At 39.7% G+C, this 19,300-nt stretch overlaps 2 protein-coding genes and 1 long non-coding RNA gene across 6 annotated transcripts; 1 reads left to right on the top strand and 2 right to left on the bottom strand.

Moving 5' to 3' along the window:
* Positions 1–1,463: 1,463 nt before the first annotated feature.
* On the top strand, positions 1,464–14,610 carry LOC144470799 (serine protease inhibitor 28Dc). 3 transcript variants are annotated; one of them, XR_013494185.1, is made up of 7 exons: positions 1,464–1,794; positions 9,162–9,475; positions 9,591–9,926; positions 10,048–10,304; positions 10,426–10,555; positions 10,745–13,369; positions 13,581–14,610. XR_013494185.1 is itself a non-coding variant. In XM_078182336.1 (6 exons), the coding sequence occupies exons 2-6, from the start codon at positions 9,167–9,169 to the stop codon at positions 11,681–11,683; spliced, it is 1,971 nt and encodes a 656-aa protein (XP_078038462.1). In that variant the 5' UTR covers positions 1,464–1,794; positions 9,162–9,166; the 3' UTR covers positions 11,684–14,610. The 3 variants fall into 3 exon arrangements, 1 of the variants encoding a protein (XP_078038462.1); XR_013494186.1 differs by having other exon boundaries at positions 10,745–13,114; positions 13,188–14,610; XM_078182336.1 differs by having other exon boundaries at positions 10,745–14,610.
* On the bottom strand, positions 7,165–9,813 carry LOC144470801 (uncharacterized). Its single transcript, XR_013494187.1, has 3 exons — positions 9,571–9,813; positions 9,164–9,437; positions 7,165–8,200 (listed from the first exon to the last, which is right to left on the bottom strand). It is a non-coding gene; the product is annotated as an uncharacterized LOC144470801 (long non-coding RNA).
* Positions 13,161–18,184, bottom strand: LOC144470800 (GTP-binding protein 2). Of its 2 annotated transcripts, none has more exons than XM_078182337.1 (7): positions 17,951–18,184; positions 16,341–16,619; positions 15,967–16,263; positions 15,577–15,837; positions 15,109–15,499; positions 14,744–15,029; positions 13,161–14,617 (listed from the first exon to the last, which is right to left on the bottom strand). In XM_078182337.1, exons 2-7 carry the CDS (start codon positions 16,615–16,617, stop codon positions 14,333–14,335), a joined length of 1,797 nt encoding a protein of 598 aa, XP_078038463.1. In that variant the 5' UTR covers positions 16,618–16,619; positions 17,951–18,184; the 3' UTR covers positions 13,161–14,332. The 2 variants fall into 2 exon arrangements, with proteins under 2 accessions (XP_078038463.1, XP_078038464.1); XM_078182338.1 differs by lacking the exon at positions 17,951–18,184 and adding an exon at positions 16,842–17,100.
* Between the last annotated feature and the right edge of the window lie 1,116 nt (positions 18,185–19,300).

The raw sequence follows: 19,300 nt of genomic DNA on the forward strand, positions 1-19,300 counted from the left end.
GGAATTTCGTGGTTAATCATGTAAAACATGAATAATAGTTGTTTACTTCAATGGGACAAATGACGCATTACAAAAGTGATTTCGAACGTTGACAATGATCAAGACGACTTTTGCATACAGTTCGTTCCAATCATTTTATATCGTTATTATAATATTATTTATCGAAATAAGGTGTTGAAATCTTAAAGGTACAGATATTTATCGAAATGGGCTATTAAAGTCTTAAGTAATAGTATTAAAATAATAAGAAAAATCGCAGAAAATCAGCTCATCGATATTCGATTCAACAATTCCCAACAAAATGCAGGGCCACTTTAAACCACGTGCATGTCATGGCAGAAAAGGTTGATATTAATTAATTAATGAATAATATATCAGAACCGATAGAAAATGTTCCCAGTTTCGTTCAAACTTCGTTTATAAAGCGTCACATCTTACGTCTTTAGCGCTCGCTAAAATTAGCATTAGAAAATGGATTCCGATTGAAAGTGTTCGATGGTTAATCGATCGGAGCATTAATAAAACGCATTCTGAATGCGGAAAACGTTGCTTAGTTCGCGACGCGGCGCGCCTTGCCGGGGAAATCCGTAAATCCTTTGAAGAAACAGTGTTCTGTTCACCTGGACCGCTTATCAAAACGTGTCGCATATCTTTTCCAGACCATGGGCCCAGTATCTTCAGTAAACATGCACTGTTGTGGCTGGTCTAATCTGTCGGGAAATCCGAATCTCCGGCTGGAAATTGACCGCAAGGATCCGCCATAGGGCGATGCAGCGAAGTCGTGTCAAAATCAATGAACTTTTCGTAGAAATTAGTCTAGGCGATTATTTTTCTATCGAAGGCTGAAATGTTGGAAAAAGTAGGGGGAAAATAAGGAGAACCATTATTTTAAAACTGAAGTTGTACATTTATGTTGAACTTGAAATATCTTCTAGCAAAAATAGAATGCTATATGCCTTTAATCGAGCAGTATATTCAACACTATATTTATTATATTAACACGAAATTTTGTATTGCACAATTTACTGGAAAGAGAAAATTATTCAGAGTTGTCCTTCAACCCCTTTCGCTATAGACGACATTCAATAAAAATTATTACAAGGTATCCTCTGATCAAAAAATTCCTACGATACGTCGCATTGGATAAATCAGAATTCTATTGTCATTCTTCAAGCTTAACATAAATGTTCAATGTTAAGAGAATGTTTACACCACGGTCCCTTTATCTTCCCCTCGTTCCACAACATTTAAGCTGTTACGTGAAAATAAGACCATCGCTCAATTTAATTTCTATGGAAATTCCTTCGATTTTGACTCGGTCGTTCCGCCGATATCTATCTGGATCACGGACGACGACCCATGGAACGTCCTGTAGCGAGTTTGCTTTGGTCCCGGAGTGCCCCCCGACGACCCGGATGACCGTCACCGACGGAGAAGCGGCAGAGAAATGCTGTAAATACGGGCAGACCGCGGAGTACTTACAACCAGAAGCGAAGACCGGAGTGACTCAGTCGCCTCGTGGCTCTCGATCGATCCACACGTCGAAGCCGCGATCATTCCGCTCCAGGACCCCGCTGAACAGATCCTCGCGCCGCAGATCCTTGCTGCAAGAGAGAGAATCCTGACAGCCAAGCTGCTCCGGCGCTCTTCTTTCCCGGCAACCTTTCTTTTTGGCGACCGCCCCACTCGGCAAACCGTGGGTGCTCCAAGTGAATTTTGACAGAGGAGTCCTTGTGTTTGAAGAGAAATAACACTCGAGAGGAGGACCGTCGAGCACGCGGCACGCTGCAAAAGGTAAACTGCACCTGTTCTAACCAAGGAATGCGGGAATCCAGTCGGGATTCCAGTCAGGCTAGAGCTTAGATCAATGTTCCGTTGCTTCTGCGGTTTTTGCGATTGTTGTTTGTCGGCTGCGTCGTCGATGACGTTCTCGGTGACGACAGGGGACTAGTAACAGGTTTTTAATGAATGGAAGACGCTCGATTATTTTACGGCGGAGAAATGTACTGGAGAAAATTGGTAGATTATTGATAGGACATTTGTTGAGCTTTGTTTAGCTTTGTTTTTGATAATAGTTGTCCGCTTATTATGTTATGTTAAATTGTTGCTAGAGTAATTTATTCATGGATGCAACTGGTGGAGCAAGTATGAAGTTGATTATGAGGTTCCCAGTATTTATCTTCGTCTTCTTAGAGACTCGTTAAGTGTCAAGTCTTGTGAAGATCCTTTCACTCAAGGTTACTGATCCCTCTGTCTTGATTTTTTATTCAGTGATTTCATAGTCGCCCCCACTCGTCATACAATTTTTATTCATTTTCAACAATTTTTAGAATTTTTAAAATCTCTACAATTCTTAGAATTATTAGAATTATTACAGTTACTATTTTCGTGTATCATTCTCTGTTATAAATTGTAAGTATAGTGCAAGTACAATTAGGACAACACGACTGCTTAGGAAGCATATATTCACAGGATCAATGATGGTTCTAAATATATTTTTATCTTCTCTGATTATCATTTATCTGTTTTGCGGTCTATTTCCAAGCACATCGTAATCAAGAAGATAGCTTTTGCACGTCACTTTCTTACATAGAACTATTAACAAACTATACGATCAGAGGAATAAAATATTCCTACAACAGTAATACAGAAATAGAAATATATTGCAACACCTTTAGTTTTAGCTTTCCATATAGAGATTATATGAATAATTTAATCCTCTATGAATTGCAGCAATAAAACGAATTTATTATCGGCAAAGTAGTCGGTAAAGAGAATGGAAAATTGTTAACGATTATTAACGAACGAACCTAAGTCGGATTCAATATTAGTTGCTAAATTCTTCGCCTAAGTATGCATTGAAATAAAGTGATCTATGAATCTCTCCAACTGAATTGATCATCAGTCTGTTTCATTAGAGAAAAACCGTGTTCGTCGTTTCTTTCTATAATTGTGATCGTTCTCTCTCGTATTTCTTGCAACCTTCGATTAAATTTCTCTGTTCGCGTACATCTCAAATCCGTCGTTGAGAAATCACGTCACTGATGAAATCGTTTGACAGTAACACTGACATTTGGAGAAGGTGTTGGCGACGACCCCCTCGAGAACCGGCTAGTTTAAACAGCCACAGTTAAACAGAATCTCGAAAATCTTAGATTAACAGCTGCATTTTTCTGTTGCACTAAAGTGCATCATACTGTTCGTTAGGTCGCTGATCTTCGCGCAAAAATATTCGTACTTGCGTGGGTTGTTGCATAATCTTGAATGGAAATGTTGACTTCGTCGACTAAAACTGTGTGTTTTTGTTCTTATCACGTCAGAATGTTGCAAGCCTTAGCAATATTCCGATTCTGAAAGATTTTGTTTACAAGGCTAATCAAATACTAAGGACTCAGAGACGATATTAAAAACTGCTACATTATTTCTCAATATTAATTTTCACCGAATTTTCATACAATTGTCATATGATTTTCATATAATTTTTACGTCATTGAATGAGCCATCCGGTTTAAAGCATTAGAATAAATAAATAAATTATCGCAATTAGAATTGGCTCGAAACCGCGCACAGTTGAGCAACAATTGATTCGGTTAAAAATGTTTTAACCCCTGTTCTCTGAGTCAGTACTACTGACACGTGGATGTAAAAATATTTCGAGCACCGAACGTTCTCCGTACACTAGCTCCATAAACACCTGTCCAACAATCGTTGGCGATTATCCTACGTTTTCTTAGGACTGATAATAACGGCTGACTCACACCGTACGCTAATGACAATGCAATTCGGAGCAATTGGTTTAATGTTCGTCGACTGCGATGATCACTTCGCTCGATGATCAAGAGACTCTGCTAGATCGCCGCGGTCCTTCGATCGTGAGCCGCGAAACGAATCATTACGTTTCTAATTATCGACGACTCGATTCGACACAATAATTACGCAATTGCATCGATAATGCCCGCAGGTCGTATTAATTATTCCCGTACAAGCATTATTACTTTAATTAAATTTTTCGCTGATTAATGCTTAGTAAATGTTTTAACGAGTATAATATATTAATTGGACCGAGTCAAATGTTAAAGCAATCTTGATTTCTTTTAAACATTTCATCAGACTGAGTCCAATTAAAGCACACGATTATAATAGTCTAAGTAACGCGATCAGCACCATTGTCCATAATTTTTAATCTCGACGATCGATCAAAGTGCTTCCAGCGGACACCATTAACAGCTTCTCGCCGGTATAACTGCAATCGTGGCATCCGATTCGATAGAATCGGGAAATTCAATTAATCACACAATTACAGAATATCATGATTGAAACATAAATGGCCGATAATATCTTCAATTACGACGTGATTAATAGAGAACATTTTTATTCGATCCAATGACGAACGTACTCACGCCACCCGCGATCATCGACGACTAATCGACTGACTGTGACCTAAAAATACCACTGATCGTAGATAAATAGGAAATTATCCAGTCCAATTACGAATGCTAATTACGAACATTCGACCCGGATCTGAAAAAAAGAAAACGGTTACCCGCAGAGGCGTCAGGAATTTCCATAAACGATCTATTTATATATATTCGATAAAAATTTGCATAGATACGCGCGCTTGCAATCGACCGGAATTCCTCGAAGAAAAAGCTCGGGCAGACAGAACCATCGCAATCGCTTCGTAGATTATTCGTATCAGCTCGGAAAAACCAGAAGTCGTTGCAACGACGAAGATAAACGAAAACACCCTGCATCCTGTGGCCGTCACGGGAGGATGAATTAAATGACCGGCGAAATCAATGGCGACGCGATAGCCGCATACTCTCGTATCGAACACGTGTGCGTTAAGGTCATCGTCGATGGATCACAGCGGCATTAATCATGCACCGCGACGGTGGTTATCTTCATCGAACATCATCCCCGAAGCCAAATGATTTTTCTTCGCATTGGTCTTTTGCGACCCGTGCTGACCCCTCCGTCCGCGGATCGATGACTAAACAAGGGTCATCGAGCTTGCTGTCTTCAGGGAATTCCGTCTCTTTTTATAGTCCGCGAAGCTACTGGTTATGGCGGTGATATACCGCGTAAAGGTCAATCATTAAACTGCGACACAGGAGACTCTATGGATACATGAAAGCGCATCCGTGGCCTCGGACAATCGAACCACGGGGATTATTCATTGTCGTCGATTATCTACCTTGCTGATTGTGCACTTTCGGTGCGCGTTTCGCGAGGACAAACGTAATCGGAAATAATGTGCTTTAGATGGAGGATTTTTTATGGACCGTTTAAAAATCTTTTAATGTCTCAATATCGCGAGGCGAGAGTGGTTGCTATTCGAGTCTTGTTTCGTTAGTCATTTTATGCATCTGAGGCAAGGTTGGACTGTAACTAAAATGTGTTAGACATTGGTAATGATCCAGTAGTAATAAATTTTTACAGAAGTGTACGATTCCTTTAAGGTATGATTAATCTGAATTTATTGAAAGTAATGATCTCTGTATTTGCATTAAAAATTTCTTTACATTTAAAACTTCTTTATATTTAAAACTTCTTTATATTAAAAAGCAATTAAGATTTCAATGAATACAAGTTTGAAATTGTAACATATTCTCGCTAGAATTTTAACATAGGCGAAGTTTAACATAACTTAAGCGAAGAGGATAAAGTGAACATTAGTCATCGAAATGGTGATTAGCATGTAGTTACGTTTATACATTTCCTCCATCTTGCGAAACAGAAGAAAGCATCCATTAAAAAAGTTAATATAATTTTGATTTCGCCATAATTAATTGTCTGATCGAGTCGAACGTTCAAAAAATGATCTGCAAACGTAGAAAATTATACAGAGATTTGCTAGTTCGCTCACTCTATTATAAGTCGTACTGCACGGATGCAGATGGTGACGACGACGTTGAATAATTTCGTAACGACGATCGCAAAAGCTGAATCGAATCGCGAGAAATTCTGCAGTTCAGACGTCGCGAGATGTCGGCAGCCTTGAAATAGAGTGACAATAAATATCGATCGTCTGAACGCCCCATAATTGCGTATATCGGATGAACACGTGGTTTACGTGGTCGTAGCTGCAAACACGATAAGCATTAGCGAATCAGACAGTGTGTGTCCTGTTTCATGTGGATGCACAAATGCAGTCGCGATTCCATTTTTTTAGAGATTGCGTCTTCTTTTGCATAAAATAATAAAAACGAGAACGCTGTGGGAGAGGACACGCCAAAATATTTGTTCATATTTCATCCACCTCGAGGTATTTATAAGATGCTTTGGAATTTTATTAGCATAACGCGCTGTGCTCTCATTATCATATCACATTGTATTCTTCCTGTGTTTCATAGCATATTGTATTTCTAGTGTTCTAGTCTTGCAGCGTAGTTTTAATTCTGTGTGATATATGATCGCAACATAAACAACTTCCATCGCATTCGATTACTTCCTGTATGCATCGTTAGTGCATATAATTGCATCGTTTCCAAAACATAACAGCCGAGTGCAACATTCTTCTCTGTTAAATAATTTCTTGGTTGCATTTAATCTGTTCAATATTTCATGTCCCATCCATCAACGACAATACATTTTTATTGTAATATTCGAAGTGGCATTAAAAATCGATTATCTAAGAGCCTCGAATTTTAAGCTATATAATTTATTAAAATTATAATATATTCACAAAGGAAGATCGCAGACTGTAACCAGTCCTGACATTTTCGCAGAATCAATGTTACTAACTCTTAACGTGTGGCAGGTTTAGTATTAATAATTCAGACTTATTGTACTCTTTGCACGCGTTGATGCGAGGCGTGCCGAACGCCTCCTTTGCTCGTTCAGCCTTATCCCATAAAGAGTCGGACCCCGGCTCTTATATTCGACGTGGGTTTTCCCAATGGATTCTCTCACACAACCGCAATACATGCTATTCAATCTGCCAAGGTCCGGTGACGTGTTTGTGGCGTCTCCAAGAGCGTCTTCATGTTACCGGACGTGCACCGGGACAATGATACTAATTGTTCTTTCCTCCGAACAAAAGAAGTCGAATAGTTCTTGCTGCGCGAAAACGGCCGACGAGTAACAAAATGGATGACGTCATCGAAATTCGCGACTTTGCTTTCCGAAAAACCATAATCGATGGTCTGTGTATGCTCCATGTCTTCAAAATTAATTTTCTGTTAATTAACGTAACGCAGTAACATTATTATCAATTCCAAAAATCTATTAACTATTTTCATTCGGCTTCTGTTTGTCGCAATCGAGATAGACAATTTTTATTTCGCATGACGATTCTAAAAACCGTCAACCTTGCTCGTAATTTCGCAAGACAATTGGTCGTAAATACCACAGTAGATAAAAAAAGGAAAGATTTTTTTCCTTCTGCATAATTTGTTATACAATAATAGTCTCTGTTTGTCAACACGTCGGAATATTTTCCCGGGGGAGCCGTTTGCGGTTTTCGTATCAATTATCGTCGAAGAATTAGCGGTAATTGCAAACCGCAATCGTCAAACCATGATAATAGGAGCGAGAAGGAAATTTATGAGGTCATGCGTTCGCATGGGAAACAATAATCTGGAGCTGGCGTCACAGGAAAGTAGTTAATTGAAATCGTTCTCGCAATTATCCATCGCTCGCTCTTATCGACAAATAGATATGTATTATAATTAACGCTTCCGGTATACGATCGTTCCTTTCCTCTCTGTTTTTCGTCGGAAGATTTCCGTCATTAACGAACATCTTGCATTTAGGATCGATGTCCCAATTTCCGAGCCTCCTCCCCCCCGAATTAAAAACTTACGGAAACAGAAACGCAGAACACGTTTTCAACGCGTTTTCAATTCGTGTCAACGCGGAAATTGCGACAGGCTCGGAAACTGGGACACCGACCCTATTATGTCGGTGAAATTTCTTTGAGATAGCGTTCTCGAAAGCGTCGATACAATAGATCGTCGCGATGTACGTATGCGCATCGCTTTACAGGCCTCGTTAGGCGGATCTAGAGAGCTGGATCTTGTTTACGAAAAAACGAACGAATAAACGAACTTGACGAGGCTGGAACAAGTTTCGCGATTACAGAAAAATCGAAGCGTCGATGATACAGGTTCCCGATACCGGCTGCCCGATTCTTCCCGCGTTTTCGAGGTTGCATATTTTCGTGTAGCTTGATTTCTTGCAGCAGTTCTCGCGCTGTCTGTAATATTTCAATAAAATAATAATTAGATATCGTTAGGGAATCGTGGCTGAGTATTTAGTTATCAGTTGAGTGTAGAAGTAACCATCGGTAGACATTGTTAAAATATAGAACGAATAACATATAATGTGGTGAAAACTAGCCGCTGAATTCGTTATTATTAGACTGCGAATTTTATGCATTTATAACAAAAATAGATAAATATAAAACAGCGAAGACGAAAGAAAGAGAATATGTATACAAGAGACAGTGATCATTTTTATTCCATTATTGTTTCGCTTCTTCTTTCGTTAATGTCTAAAAGTTTCAATAAAAGGCATACTGTTTCGTGACGATAATGACGAAATGTATTATACTTATCTGAACACGCGACGATTGCAAATTCATTAATCGTCGCGTCTTCGTTAAATGGCCGGTATAGGTTGCGTGATTGGCGAATAAAAGCCGGCATTTTATAGTTGACGTTAAAGTAATAAATTAACAGATACACCTACGAGCTAGCAGCGATAAAATGTTGAAACCGGTTTGCCGAAATTTCAAACCTATGTAAATGTAAATTCTGTGAGGTAGTCCGAACCTAGAGCATCCCAAAATTCTTCCTTCGTTTCGCTGTTAGAACGAATCTTTAAAACTCTGCAACACCATGTAAAACAGGAATACACAACGCGTGTAATCCGTCATATATTAATTAACAATGCGTGTGATCCGTGATCTACTAATTAAAAATGCATAGAGTCCATAGTCTAGTAATTAACAATGAATAGAATCCGTAATCTAGCACCTAACACTGCATATAAATGGATGACTATTAATTAGCAATGCATGTAATTCGCAATTTACTAATTAATGATACACATCTAGATTTCTATAATGATAAAAATGTCTATTCTACCGAAGTCTACTAATTAATAATACACGTCTGAATTTCTATAATAATAAAAGCGTCCATTCTTTTTTACAGACACTATGTTCAAGGTGATGCTCCTCGGCCTTCTGGCCTGCACTTCCGGTCAATTGATCTACCCGGATGAGTTCGAGATGCTGAAGTCCTCGATGCAGCCTCTACCGATATCCACTATTCCTCGTCAATCAAGACCTCCTATGAATATGGCTCCTAACAGGAATCCCATGTACTATACGACGACGTTCCCGCCTCCTACTTACACCACGAACGGGAAAGCTGCATCGGCAGTTTCGGTGCAATATGCAGTAGGCGCATCAAGAGCTCCTCAGGCACCTGCAGCAGAAAATCCTCTTCAAGACTGGGATGAACAAGTAAGCGAATTTACAAACGTTTCAGATAATAGCGCATTGTTAAAGAAATATTATTAGGTTCGTGTAGTTTACGGCGCGAATTGTTTTCTATTAACCTTTTGTAAAATTATTACAGGTGAACAAGATTATCGTGAGAGGTCTGATCAAATTCAGCTTAGACGTCGAACGAGAAATCCACAGAACTAGGGGCACTTCGATGTTCGAGCAACAGGACAACATAGTTTTCTCGCCGATCAGTTTGTCGGTAGCCCTGGCGCTCGTCCTTGCTGGTTCTGCCGGCAGAACCTTCAACGAGGTCGCCAGAGTCCTTGGTCTGGAATCCGGAGTTGATATTTCAAGGAACTCGGAGATTGTTCACCAAATGTTCGGCATACTGCTCGATCAGCTTCATAGTAATCTGGCGAACTCCGCTGGACCTCGCTTGGACTTCGCTACAGCCGCATTCGTGCAGGTATGGCGACCTTGACGTATCAATTAAAATATAAAAATTTAACATAAGTAAAAATTGCTACGATTGCAAATGGTGTCATTAGAAATTTAATTGTTAAACATTAATGAATTTATAATTTTAGGACGACTATCCAATTCTCCAAGAGTTCAAATCGATCAGTCAAGACGTCTACGGGAATGAAGTGATCGACGTGGACTTCGCTAGAAAAGGAAGGTCGGTGCAGGAGATGATAAACGGGTGGGTGAAGCGGAAGACAAACGGCAAGATCGATAGCATCCTGAACGATGTACCATCTCCGGAAACCACGCTGATTCTTTTGTCAGCGCTTTACTTCAACGGAGAGTGGAATCAGCACTTCTTGAAAGGAGCTACTAAGAGGTTCGACTTGTTATCTCTGAAAAATAACGCGTCTCTTGATTAAAATCGAATTGATCCTTACAGTCAAGAAACTTGAAGATTATCGTATCATACTAATAAGTTTAATTTTTTATTTATCCAGGAGGCCGTTCTTCATCGAACCAGATCAGACGATCGACGTAGACATGATGTACAATGGCGGTCAGTTCCCTTTTTATGAAGACAAACAGCTGGGTGTGAAGATCATCGGTCTGCCCTACAAAGGCCAGGAGGTGAATATCGATTAGTAATGAACTGTGGGCGTAATGCATTTAGAAACAAAAACTAGTAAAATACAGACCTTTAAAGAATTTGAAAATATTATCGAATTATCTTCAAATCGGTAAAATAATTAAATAACGAAAAAACGCAGCTTTTTTATAGACTTCCGCGCCTAACTCCGGCATTTCTGTTTCTTCCAGACATCAATGTACATATTGCTGCCAAACACTAGAGGTGCGAAAGCGCTGCGCGGCTTTCTGAACCAGTTAAAGGTAGATGACATCGAGAATCTGATAGGCAACATGAAGAACGAGACCTGCATCGTCGGGCTGCCAAAGATGAAGCTGTCTAGCAGTTTGAGCCTGAAGTCGACCTTAGCGAACCTGGGTCTGACCTCCTTATTCGACCCAGCAACGGCAGATCTGAGTCTGATATCGCAGAGTACAAACCCAGGCACCCAAAGGACACCAGATCCCAGAAGAACGACTCAGACGCCGTCACAAGATCGTCAGACGAACGGTGTGACTGTCGTTCCGCGATTCGGCGACAACAACATGGTAAAAAACAACTACTTCGAGTACGAAGACAACCGAGGATACACGGTGGAGCAGTGGTCGACCGGATTTTCCATCAGGAGATCTCGAAAGCCTCGCGAGTCCGAGACGGCTCGTCTATTCAGGGCCGTAGCTGGCTCGAAGCAAGAAGAAAGCAAGAACGCTTACAGAGTAGAAGGCTCGGAGACTGGAGAGGCCAAGGTCGTGAATCTCGAGGCGAACAAGTATCGCTTCCAGGCGGAGAGAAGAGCCAGGAGGCAGAGCAGGCCGATCAACGAAGACTTCCTCAACTTCATCAAAGATCGTAATTTCCCATCTTACGGCCTCGATAACCTTAGGAACTCGGCAAACCTCGTCAACCCACACATCTTCGCGTCCGATGTGCTCCATAAAGTTGAGATAGACATCACGGAAACTGGCACCGAAGCTGCAGCCGTGACCGGTGTGATCCTGGAGCGCGATGGCAGCCAGAAAAGACTGCTCGCAAACCGGCCATTCCTCTTCATAATCAGAAACGATCGCACCGGTCTCATCCTCTTCTGGGGCACAGTCAATTCGCCCACGCCTAACTATTCTGTGACGTAATCTGTGAAAGACTTCGTGTTTATGATTAAGGTACTCGTCTGCAGAGAAATCTGGCCGTACGAGGTCACGATCCATAATTTTTGAGGGACTCTCTGAACCGAACGTGCCGATTTGCAATCTGATATGAACGTCGAGCAACGAGAGATGGGCGGTAGACTGCGGGGTTGATGACAAAGATTAATAGAGATGGTACGTGAAAGGGTAGAAGGAATAGCTGGATATCGTATACAGTGGTACCTCGACTGCATCCGACCTGTAAAAGGAAATGTGTGTTTTCCGTTATACAAAGCAATTAATTAAAGTAATAGATCAAATTTGTATTCATTTATGTAATAGATAACGTTTGATCACTTTTGTCTCTCTCATTTGCGTATCTATTCAAAATTATTACAATTACTATTTGAGAATTATAGGTTCGGATAAGCGAGGCTCTGTTGTAGATTATCAAGGCTCCGGGCAATTATGATTTGGTCCAGAAACCTTGACATTGATGCCAGTTATTCGCATAAAGTCTGCTGGTAACATGTCTGGTCGTCGTTGACACTTTCTACTTACGTAAATGGTAGAAAAATTCGTCACGAGTTTGTACACGTAACTAATAAATAGACTGAGAATATTTATGGCATTATATCTTCCGCCGTATCGAGAACCGATGCAGAATAGTCTGCAAAACTGGCCTCGATATGGAAGAATTTACCGGACTGTTCTCAATCGCGAACGAGTCCTGTATCAGATTGCAGATTGGTGTCTTTTTGGACACTGTGAAACAGTATTAAACATTGAATATTGGTACTTATAAATAGCCCGGTCGTGACCTCTACTCCTTACTTTTTACTTAATCGATATTATTATGACATTGCATAGCGTCGTGTAGCTTCCAGCATGCTCACATAGATATCTGTTTTCACCGACATCTGTAGAGCATGCGGGTGATTATCATAAGGAAATAGAGTTACGTAAAATGATTGAGTAAAACGTTGCCCGTGCAAAACGCGACTGGCAGAGACGCTCGTGTGTCGACTTATTTGTATCATTTTCCTTGATTCGTCGCCATCGTAGACTCTATACATACTACTGCGGCGTCACGGATCGAGCCATAATCGTTTTATAGTAGACACGTTTGAATATTCCTAGCAAAACAGTATTTTCGAAACGCTTCAAGCTTCTACGTACAGCATTTAATCCCGCGTGCGATTTAATGTTGCATCATCGAATGCTAATCTCAGCATTGTCAACATTAAGTTATTAAAAGAATTGTTTTACATAATCGTGATGAATAAACGGTTTCAAAGCGCAACGTTGCATTGCTTGCTGCTCCGTACGCAGATAGCCACAAGTTTTCATTATTTTCGAGGCAAGATCGTTGAGACTGAAGTGTTCGAACAACGATGATATACTGGATTTCACCATTGCTATCGACTACAATTATAGGTGATCGTACCTGCGTACATTTTAAAAGAAATCCACTCGGTTTAGATATGTAAATTTCATTCTTTTATTCAAGATATTTTACAAGTTATAATACAAAGGCTATAATAACCCGATGCAACAGAAATAAATTGAAGATCTTTGTTCGGACGGCTGTATAACAATTTATAAGACGAATTTTCCCTCTACATAACTTTTGCAGGACATGTGATCGCAAATCATAAACAAAAATACCACGCAATTCGTTTTACATACAGCGTAAGTACAACCGTCTCGTAATTAAGTAACCTTGACTATCAGAAATAACAGTTTTTTACAATACACAGAATCTGTTTTTTTTTTTGTAATTTGTAAATTAAAGATTCATCTAATCTATAATCAACGTTCTACAATAATCATCGATTATGAAAATATTCGTTCTGTGTATTTCAAGTTTCGATAGTTTAAAACTTTTTTTTATCTTTTACAGGCAATATTCAATAGTTTTTCAAAGACTTTATATTATTACGACTGTTCGATACGTTTAGGGCGTCATACGCGAAACATCACGATGTCGAGACAATAATTTATTTCGTAATACGAAACATAATACGACTGATAGTCGTAAACTTCTCTCTCGAATAAAATCTTTGTTTTATACTTGGAACAAAAAGTATTTGTTACACTTTTCCTCAATTATATTATATATTTTTTTTCTTCGCGGTGTTATTATCCTGAACAATCGCAGATGCTCTGGTTAAAAAAAAAAAACAAAATCGTATAAAGCAAAATATGTACCAGACATAGGTGCATCTTGTTTCAAGATGAAATAAATAATAATAATAATGTGAAACGCATTTCATTTTACAACGAAACTATGAAAAAGTAATTTATATATAGAAATAAATTTCCGAGCAATTTGTACACGATAACATCTCGTCGAATAATACATATATGATTGAAGTCTTTATTTTTGAAATATATTTGAGCAATGTCCAAGCCTGCTATGTAACTGTTCTAATTTCATAAAAGAAACTGCATTTTATACGTTGTTCATAATACCACTGCGAAGTGTTCACGTACAAACATTGTTCCAAAGAGATCACACATAATTTCACGATACTTACGTTAAACACGTACTCTAACCGCATATCACTTTATAATAGCCAAACGCTTTATATCTTTGTAATCAATCTATAACATTTAATACTTTTTACACGCAAAAAAATTTGTTCTTTCGACTTACTGAATACTGTTCTGTTGACCTATCAACGGAAATATCTGTGTGATCTTGCCGATACCTTTGGTGCGACCCTCCCTTAGCAATAGACGCATACCAACGTGCAAATATTCCGGATGACTGACGAACCTAAACAGCACGGAGGCTTTGTCATTGGTCTGCAGACCTCTGTCCTTCGCGTCCATTATTCCCTTAATGATGCAGGTCTGTCTCACGTTTCCAATGTGCACTGTCGTTTGGAAACCAGAGAATATTGCTGTCGCGTGATATACTATTAACACCGTCGCCTGTAAAAGTTTATCAGTTAATTCAACCACTGAACATATATAGATTTATATATATATATATAGAATTATTAGTAATTGATTGCGTGCAATTTACCACTCTGATTCAAGTCAAGAGGTGACACGTACTTGGAAAAAGAGTGTGGCATGTGGCTGGTCCCATAATGAAACGAGAACCATCCCTGGTCGCAGGTGTGGCAAGGGAGGACTGCGATTATTAGGTGGTGCTAGCGTTAGACTGGCACTTTGAGACGCCCTTACGAGGCAGCAAGGAGCCTTATTGCGATGTAGACTGACGACCTTCACAGGACTGAACTCCCCATCTGGCAGTGGTCCTACCAGTAGTCGAGTGCCGGGAGCGATCGCTCCTTTTACGAGCAATCCGCCTAAGACAGGTTCATTCAAACCTGCTACCCTGTAATAAAATAAATAAACTTATTAATTTGCAGTCTTGCAACAGCGTTGAAGCCTTCGTATAAACACTGGATACGTACCTAAACGTTTCGTCGATTTGAAATAGACAGGAGTCCGATTCGGAATCCGTGGAGTTCACGTCATGCGGAGACAAATTCTTAATAAAGTTCGTCAGATGCTCCAGACCCTCCCCAGTGACACAACTGACATTGAACACTGGAATTACGTCCGATTCATAGTTCCAGTTTATGTGGCCATCGTTGTACATTAGTAATTGTTTCGAGTAGCCTTGTGCGCTGATCGCGTTCTCTAATTGCGTTAGAGTTTCTGCAATGTTGCAGAGACCAAGGTCAATTTTGTTTACGACTATAAAGATTGGAAGTCCTAGGGTGAGACACAAAGCCATGTGCTCCTGCGACGCTTCATTGATTGGCGGTGCTACGACTAGCATAACATGGTGAGGTGAATATCCTGAAAAACAGCGTTCGACATTAATTTGATCAATTGTGAACTTGACCGGTACAGAAATAACATCTGAAATAGCGTACCAGTGAGACCTAGAACCGTTGTCCTTAAATATTTACGATGCCCCGCGAGATCTATAAACGTCACCACTTTCGAAGCGTGTTCGCATATCTCTTCAGCAGTTGCCATTTCCGCATAATTTAGTACGTGGCCTTCGTTATCGAACCCTATGATTTCGTGCGAAATCGACGAGGTACGGCCTGTTTTTATTTCATGGAGATGCCGCAGCATATTCAGCCTCGCTCTTCCTCTTCCATTATCTAACTCACCCTGCGTCAGTACACCTATTATACATTTAGAATGCGTTAGTACTGTCACAGAAGTTTCACCGTTATCGAGTAGATGAGCAACAATGGCAGAGTAAACACTAAGTATATTTCTCTACCTTAAATGTCCTCTGCTAATCCTCTCACCTAAGAGAGTTGACTTCCCAGCATCCTGTGCGCCAGTCACAGCGAGTCTTAGATCAACGATACTATCCTGATCTTCTCCATCGCCTTTCCGTAATTTTTTTACCAAAATTTCCGCCACCCGCCTCTCCTCCCTGTTGTTACTGTGCGCGGATATGTCTTTATTTTTAGAATTGGCAAGCCTTTCGCGTAATATAGTCGTAGTAGCACCTAGTCTAGCTGCCATGTCATTTAAAGTCTTCAAGGATGCTTTCATATCGTCTCTTGTTAGACCTGTTAGCCTGCCATTATCTTCCACACCTTAAGTATGGAAAGAATAAAAGATAAATGAGCCATTCTTATGTATGTATAAGTCGCGAGTATAAATGAATCCATACCAATTTGATAAATAGCCTCTCCATGGCCCTCCCTGAGCCTCCATTTCATCTGAGTTACTAAGTGCTCAAACCGCTGACTAGATGGATTGATTAATTTCAGTTTATACTCAATGTTGCCTTGTTCCGGCTCTGGGGGCAATCTTTCCTCCTGGTCATTGTCGGTGCTGGAATTCTCACCATCCGACATTCCATTTCCTTCGTTCTCAGAGTCATTCCATGTATCCTTCCGCGTGTTCCTGTGGTTGCCTGGATCAAACAGCTCCAAGAATGACTCCATATCTGGAAAACCAAAATAATGATTCATGTTATTCGTTATTATTAAAATTATTCTCCTTCCCAGTAAGCAGACATGTAGAAAGGGTTGAACTTATTAGAATGGTCATGACACCAACTGTTTGTTGTGACATAACATTGCATTACACTTTGCTATTATGTCATGTATTACATATAAAACACATCTATACAACCACTCTATCAAATTCACTCAGACTTTTGTTTTACATTTGATTTTTTCTGCTCTATTATTTTCCTCGTCGAAGCACTTAATCGAAAAATTGATTAATTAAAGTACGCGTTCCGACGTCCGGCATTCATCGCATTGACCACGATATCACATCGGTAAATAACCTTCGTTATCGTATCTTTAGATCTTCACACAATATTACGGTTTGATCAAACTTGAATAACATTCAAAAGCACTAGATACAGTGGAAAATGTTCGAGCGCGCCAAACCCGACGTACATATCGCGTTACGTTTCATCAGCTGTATACACACGTAGTGGTGGGACCGACAACCCGCGTGTTATCAAAGTTTGATCTAATACCGAATTGCGTCGAATGAAGCCATTTTTATTTGCATTACATCATGATTATTTAGCCTTCCATAATTCGTAATTTGCAATAACAAAACATTCAGTCGAATCTTTAAAATCGTTCGCAAGACTTTGCCTTCTATTCGTTAAATTAACAATTATCTGTTGGCATAATCAATTCCTAAGAAAGGTGTATGAAATTGTTGCCATGTTATATGTTAATTCTTTATTGATGTCATTATTGTCAAGCATTTTAATTAGATTGTTATTTTATATATACTGTGAACATTATCACGAACAATCTATTCGAAAAGGCTTCCTCAGGTAATAGATTATTATTATTATTTAATCCGCTTACTACTTATTTAATATTATCGCATCTGCTCAATAGTTGCGAAGCTGATGACAATAGTTATTAATTTTCGTTATTTTTGGCGGGTATCTGTACTTTTCATTGAGCATTCGGTTATCGAGCTTTTTTAGCGTGGTTGATATGTATTACTGTGTTGGTCCCATCACTACCAGCATATTACACCGCGCAACACAGGGAAAACAAAGCCGTGCGCAAACAAAGTACATATTCAGATGCAGAAATCCAAATGCATATGGAATATGGGACTACGGTAAAACGCGACTACTTTCGCAGAATCGATAGTGACTAGGCTCGGAAGGGAATCCATTTGTGCATTTACGAGCATCGATAAATCAGAAGTGACAGCTACGCGACGGCGAAAACATTGGGCTACGTGACGCGCATTTGGATAAAGTGTTTTAGTCGGAAACGGTTCGAGACTTACTGCATTTTACAGATTGTCGTCCCTGCTGTTGCTCCGCACTACCGAAAATGAAATTTCGCTCGAGACCTTTGCCGATATTGAATAACACACGCACCTTTCACTTTCCCTCCCGTTTTTTAACGCTCGACCGTGCGCAAATCGGTCGAGATCAACCCGTTACTGTTACCAGCCTCGCTGTATCATCCCGATCACGAAACCACACGCCACAGACTCAGCTTGCCACAATAGAAAAGCTGCGAAAATAGTCCTCGAGCTCACCGCCAGGCGTCCGTTATTTTGTGTCCGGTGATTCCAGTTGCTGCTACAAGTGGCACCGATAAACGAACAATTGTTATTTATCTCGACCTTATTATATGGCACAAACGTGAAAAATCGAATCTTTATACCGACGAGAATCGACTTTGTACCTTTAAGAAAACTGAAGAAACAATCCGGGGAATTCCTCCTTTCGTCATGTATCTCTTGAAAATTGATCGCGTTGTTTCGTGTGAGTATCTGAAAGACTATTCGGATGACATTTCTAATGATTGTAACGAACGATTTTTATTACTCGTTCTTCAATAAAGAATATTTCATTAAATAGTTCGTCTTGAAAGATATCCGCAATGCTGCCATATTGATAGGTCTCGTAAACGCCACCATGTATACGCTTAAGGCTGTGTCCTTTATGTTCATGACCTGAAAACATTAATTTAGTCACGACTAAGGCATAAACAACTAAGCCAAGGGCAAGGAATTGTTCAGAAAAATTTTCTGTATCGATATAGTATGAAAAAAGCAAATGAAAATATTGTCAAATGTAATTTATTGCTCTTTGAAGTTTGCTTGACTATTATGCGAAACAATTACAATTTGCATTGTTGTCATTTGGTTTTCTAACATTATATCGATGCAGTGGATCCCTCTGAACAATTCTATGGCCTTGGATTAATTTTTGGTGCCCGACTTTAGTTATAATCAACGTTTTTCCCTGACTTTTACATTGTACATATGTGGCGCCTCTTGTGGAGGCGCAATGAAGCTTTTTTCGATGTCCGTACAGCGCCAATTGATCCAGTGGCAAAACACCCAAACTGTTAGCCAAATTGGAATTCATTATTTCTCCGACAGAGGGCACCGCATGTCTAGACTACAAGAAAACATTACATCGCCGAAAAACATTAATTATTGCCAAAATAGTGCATGAAAGACTAAACAAAGGACGCAGAACTGTTCAGGGAACTCTGCTACATCTATATCATAACAATAACAAACGGCAATATTGTGAAACTCAATTAATTACTCTTTAATATTTGATTAACTATTACTTTAAATAATTGTATTTTGCGTTATTGTTATTTGCTATTCTTA

Source organism: Augochlora pura, chromosome 6 (genome assembly GCF_028453695.1).
Source record: "Augochlora pura isolate Apur16 chromosome 6, APUR_v2.2.1, whole genome shotgun sequence".
NCBI lineage: Eukaryota > Metazoa > Arthropoda > Insecta > Hymenoptera > Halictidae > Augochlora > Augochlora pura.

Excerpts from the sequence above, each read along its gene's own strand:
- LOC144470799 (XM_078182336.1), top strand. The coding sequence starts at position 9,167 with ATGTTCAAGGTGATGCTCCTCGGCCTTCTGGCCTGCACTTCCGGTCAA. Across the intron at positions 9,476-9,590 it reads TTCAAGACTGGGATGAACAA|GTGAACAAGATTATCGTGAG; the intron begins GTAAGCGAATTT and ends AAATTATTACAG. Across the intron at positions 9,927-10,047 it reads CTACAGCCGCATTCGTGCAG|GACGACTATCCAATTCTCCA; the intron begins GTATGGCGACCT and ends TTATAATTTTAG.
- LOC144470800 (XM_078182337.1), bottom strand. The coding sequence starts at position 16,617 with ATGGAGTCATTCTTGGAGCTGTTTGATCCAGGCAACCACAGGAACACG. Across the intron at positions 16,264-16,340 it reads AGAGGCTATTTATCAAATTG|GTGTGGAAGATAATGGCAGG; the intron begins GTATGGATTCAT and ends TCCATACTTAAG. Across the intron at positions 14,618-14,743 it reads ATGCCACACTCTTTTTCCAA|GCGACGGTGTTAATAGTATA; the intron begins GTACGTGTCACC and ends AAACTTTTACAG.